This window comes from Zea mays, chromosome 6, assembly GCF_902167145.1.
Source record: "Zea mays cultivar B73 chromosome 6, Zm-B73-REFERENCE-NAM-5.0, whole genome shotgun sequence".
NCBI lineage: Eukaryota > Viridiplantae > Streptophyta > Magnoliopsida > Poales > Poaceae > Zea > Zea mays.
In genome coordinates this window covers 172,600,278-172,605,045 of record NC_050101.1, presented here as the reverse complement: position 1 = coordinate 172,605,045, position 4,768 = coordinate 172,600,278, and the positions used below count along the sequence as shown (strand labels likewise).

The window sequence follows — 4,768 nt, the reverse complement described above, 5'->3', positions numbered from 1 at the left end:
GTGGATACAGAAATACCATGTGTAGCATTGTTGATAGTAACATCATCTAGCAATATTGCAGAAAAAGGGTTTGCACGCAGAAGACCATAATTCATGCAATTTTCAGTGACCAACTAAAATCGTGACATTTGACATTCATGTGATGATAGGCAGTGGGGTGCCAACCCTTGCAGAATGATTAACCCTAGACAAGGATCCGAGGCAGAACTCAGCATGGTTAACACCACTATCTTTTCAAGGGGAATGGTAATAAGGAGAATGAGCCGTTTATTAGTGATGTAACCGGCATCACTGATTCTGCCATTCTCTCAGGATTAAAGAACGACATGCACCAAATACAGAGGTACAGAACCTGCAGGAATCTTTATCTGATTTCCAATACGTATGTTTTGCATACACTGAAGCGCGCACAGAGGCAGATGCAGCACTAATCTAGCCAGTAAACCAAGCACGCACACTCACGCGCACGCACACACCAAGTGACCATACCATCATACAACATGCAGTCAGGGTTTTTTTATCAACAGTATGTCGCCTCACACTATTAACAGGCCTGTGATCTACCTGAATGCCTGAGCTGACTTCTGGGTCCAGCCTTTTCTTCACAGCCTTGTTCCCCAGGGACACAGACCTCAAGTCTCAATGAGCAGAGAAGAATGGACAAGCTATGTGCAGCACATCGGTGGAGTGCAGAACCTGATGGGTGGGTTCTATTCAGCAGTCTGAGAAGCAAGGATGGTCGGCTTCTTCAGCCAGTACTGCTCGAACCTCTGCCTAGCGTAATCCTTATAGTCGAAGTCGATATCGTTGACATGATCCTGCAGCCAGAGCCCAGAGGATGTCAGATTTAGATGAATGGCTATTCTGGTTCCTAGGTGGGGCGAATAATGGAAGCTATGCATGAGCAAACCCACCGAAATTATTCCCCATAGGCCCCAAACTAGGTGGCTGGCGAGGGTGTACTTCTCAATGCTTTTGATCAGGTTCTCTACCTCCTCTTCAGATTCCTCACCTGGTAGGGATTGCAGGAAGAGAATTTATTTCTTCTTCTAAAACTGATATATAGACATATCCTAAAAATCCGTAAACTAGAGGTGATCAGGCATAAATCAACAAACATTAGATTTACCTGAGGAGCTCAGGTATGTCCGCACAAATTGCTTCCGCTCATCGGTATCTGTCGTGATATGAGCAGTAAGGTAGGATGAGTGAACAAATAACAGTGCAGAAATCCAAAGGCTTCAAATATGTATATATATCACCTGGATATTTGCTGTAGTCCAATATGTGAGGCTTTTCTGAATGGTAGTCTGCGGCCATTTCACAGAAATGGTTTGCGATGTCATAAGCAACTGGGTTAAAACCTGCATACTCGTAGTCCTGCAAAGGTGGCAGGCAAGAAATTAAGCGAGATCATAGCAATGTATTTTTTTCCAAGCATTCAGGATAAGTCAGAAATGGTTCAGAAATTAAGCATCGGAAATGCAGCAGCGCCTATGAAAGAGCAGAATCAGTGAACCAAATTAACACACGCCAAGGTAGCAAGAGCTTACAATGATGGTCAGTAGCCTCGTCTCTTCGTCGATCATGATGTTCCCATACTGGAGATCGTTATGGCAAAATCCTACGCGCTCGCACTCCCCTGAGAACTCGTTCTCCAGCGCAGCGATCTCCTCCTCCATGCTATCCAAGCAGAACTCTTCGGTTTCATCAGAGGAGGAGTACAGGCTCTTGGCAGTTCTGAGCCAGTTCCTAGCGGAAACGATGCAACTGTGGCAATCAGCACTTCGCTTCGACGATAAGTTTTGCTTTACAACATGCTGTACCAGAGCAACTGTGTAGGCGGGAAAAAAAACCAGCAGTACCTTAATCTTTCCCAGATGAGCACGGATTTTGAACCAGGCATGTCGAGGCTGTGAAATTCCCTCAGTTTGGAGGCTATGATGGCTGAAATCCCCGGATCACGTAGGTCAGGAGCTGAAAGTGTCTGAAAGGAATAGATGTGTCAACTTCCAAAAATCTTAACAAATAAAATGTGATCCACTTCATACTAGATATCCAATTCGCATGGTAACTAGGAATGACAGGGTCGCAAGTTTTGCCTTGTATTGTATTTTTAAAATGGTACAAAGAAATGGGAAACGAAGACAGAATAGTGATGCTTTAACCTACTTTTTACTCACACCTTTTCACCTGTAAAGCCAAATCAACTTCGGCAACGACTGTTGTACAATCAACCCTTAAATACAAGCATGCAAGTGAGACTTCTGATTCGTTAGATTATAATCCAACTATATATTACATTAACATAAGCCATGTCTTAACATAAACCTTGATTTATAAAAATAACTTTAACATAGTGCAGTTATATCTGCGATTAAATCATGATCTAACGCTTGTACGTTTGCACCTAAGATCTTATTGCACAGTAGTAGTTGCCATTAACTTCAACATACTGACCTAGTCTTGATGACTAATTAAGCGATGTAGATACACAGATTCGTCAAGTGTTGACCTGTTAGCATCTCTGTGCCCTGAATTCTAAAGCAATTTCATGGATACAGTGATGCTACAAGTACCGATACTATTCGCAAGAAGAAATGTCAACAGCGCCTAGCCTTGCGAATCAGAATAAAATATTTCAGTGTTCTCTGCCACGGCAAGTACGTCAGAGACGATATCAAGCAAATATTTTAAACAATACAATGCAAATCTCAAGAAGAGTCTTTATCAAACAAACAAAAAAAGAGAAAAATCTAAAGAAGAGTAGAACCGTGGCACTGGTATGAATTATTTAGTTCGCTATTGACTTCAGACCTAAATGAATAATGATCGTTTTCGGATAAGATTGCAAATGCCAAACCGTTGAAATTTGTCGTAGTACAGTTCATATCTACATGATATATGCAGGGGGAGGAAGGTGTCAAAGCAAGAGAAGCTCACTCAACACGTTAGTTGAGACTTGAGAGCATGCTGGTAGAGGAATGTCCACATAGGAAACTTTTAAAAGAAATCGCTTAATATGATGCTGGTAGTAGGCTGGTTTTAAACTTGGGGATTCCAAAGGACTAGGACTAGAGAAGAGACAGATTCCTTCCCAAAAAGAATTTAGAAAATTAAAAGCACACTTAGAAAACAAGAAGGATCGGAGCAGTCGAGGAGACAAAGCGATCGATCGATGATGATGAAGATTAAAGAAGAAGAGTGCAAGAAGCGAATGCGCACCCTGGCATGGATGAACTCCTCGACGCGGCCGTTGGGGAAGCGGCCGAGGAGGCGGGGGCCGTGGCCATGCCGCGACATGAACTCGAACGTGCGCACCTCGTCCTCCCTGTCGAAGAACAGGTCGACGCCCTCCCCGTAGACCCGCACCAGAACCGTCCGCGCGTCACTCTGCCCCGGCGCCGACGAGTCCCCGCTGCCGGTGGCCCACCGCGCCCGGTACACCTCGTTGGTCATGGCGCCCTTGAGCGGCACCACCTCGGGCTCGCGCGACCCGCACCCGGCCACGTCCTCCCACGCCGCGGCCAGCTCGTGCAGCAGCCGCCGCGCCTCGTCCGGGATGCTCCGCGCGGCCGGCGCCGCCACCTCGGCCGGACTCTGCTGCTGCTGGCTCTCCTTCGGCGCCATGCCCGAATCGACGGAGCGGAGCGGCTCGGGGTTGGACGGCGGAATCTTCGCGTTTCCTGAAACGGGAGGGATCTGGGTGTCGGAGAGAGAGCGAGCCGTTCGTGCGCGCGCGTCCTTTGCCTGGCTTATTCGTCTCTGCCTCCCTGGCCTGGCCTGGCCTTTATAAATAGAGTTGTACAGCATGCGTGGTGTCATTCAGATTCACCCTCAAGTATTGTCTTTATTTTTCACAATTCAAAACGATAACGATTCTATCACGTAGCTTTCTTGTAAAAAAATAATGTATCTCAATTCCCAAGTATTTATACTATCCTGATCCTACACGGAGGTTTCATACACTTCTAATATACCTTCAAAGTATTCTGATATTACAATAATATAATAACATTCTCTACATAAGACATGACATTGCGATCATATGGTAACACACAATGATCGGTATGGATGTCTTTTAAATATATCCAATCAACTTAAACTGAGTTCTACACCAAACCATTAAAACAAATTGGTTGATCTGAAATCAGCATTCAAATAAGGAGTTAACAACGGTCAGTCATGGCAGTACACCTATACAAACTGGATTAGCCAAGCTAAAAAAAAGCTCTATATTTTTTTTAGATAATGGGAAAAAGGGTTCCCGGCACATCAAAGATGACAGCCGTCCAACAACCACAAGTCTATAGTGGTTGATCTGAAAAGCTCTATATATATTCTGCAATGTTTATGTAATCGGGACATAGGGTGTTAAAGATTGCGCGGGTTTATTTCTTATTTCATCTTTCCTGAGTGATAAATATTCAACACACAGTATTTGCCAAATGATTCTAGGACTCAATAATACCCTCCAAGTAATTCCTAAAAAAATGAAGTCAAATAAAACATAAAGGTCCCACTAGATGCCGTGCGGCTGTGATTGCAAGCTGCAACGTACTACTGTGCATGGTGGACCCCCGCGGAATCAAGATTCCGAATTGACAAAACAACCAGGAAATCCGTCCTCATCGCATCGAAATTACTGAACTTATCAATCATCAAGCATCCACCAGTTCGAAGGGAATTTAAATTAAGGCGAACCCGTCTGTAATTTTTTAATAGCTGGAGTACTAAATTTCAATCATGTATACACCAGAAAAATAGG

At 44.3% G+C, this 4,768-nt stretch overlaps 1 protein-coding gene across 2 annotated transcripts; it reads right to left on the bottom strand.

Annotated features, from left to right (window-relative positions):
- Positions 1–337: 337 nt before the first annotated feature.
- Positions 338–3,828, bottom strand: LOC100279839 (putative choline kinase 2). Of its 2 annotated transcripts, none has more exons than NM_001152792.1 (7): positions 3,226–3,753; positions 1,866–1,987; positions 1,554–1,752; positions 1,263–1,380; positions 1,130–1,177; positions 915–1,012; positions 338–818 (listed from the first exon to the last, which is right to left on the bottom strand). In NM_001152792.1, exons 1-7 carry the CDS (start codon positions 3,628–3,630, stop codon positions 711–713), a joined length of 1,098 nt encoding a protein of 365 aa, NP_001146264.1. In that variant the 5' UTR covers positions 3,631–3,753; the 3' UTR covers positions 338–710. The 2 variants fall into 2 exon arrangements, with proteins under 2 accessions (NP_001146264.1, XP_008647730.2); XM_008649508.2 differs by having other exon boundaries at positions 349–818; positions 1,554–1,770; positions 3,226–3,828.
- Between the last annotated feature and the right edge of the window lie 940 nt (positions 3,829–4,768).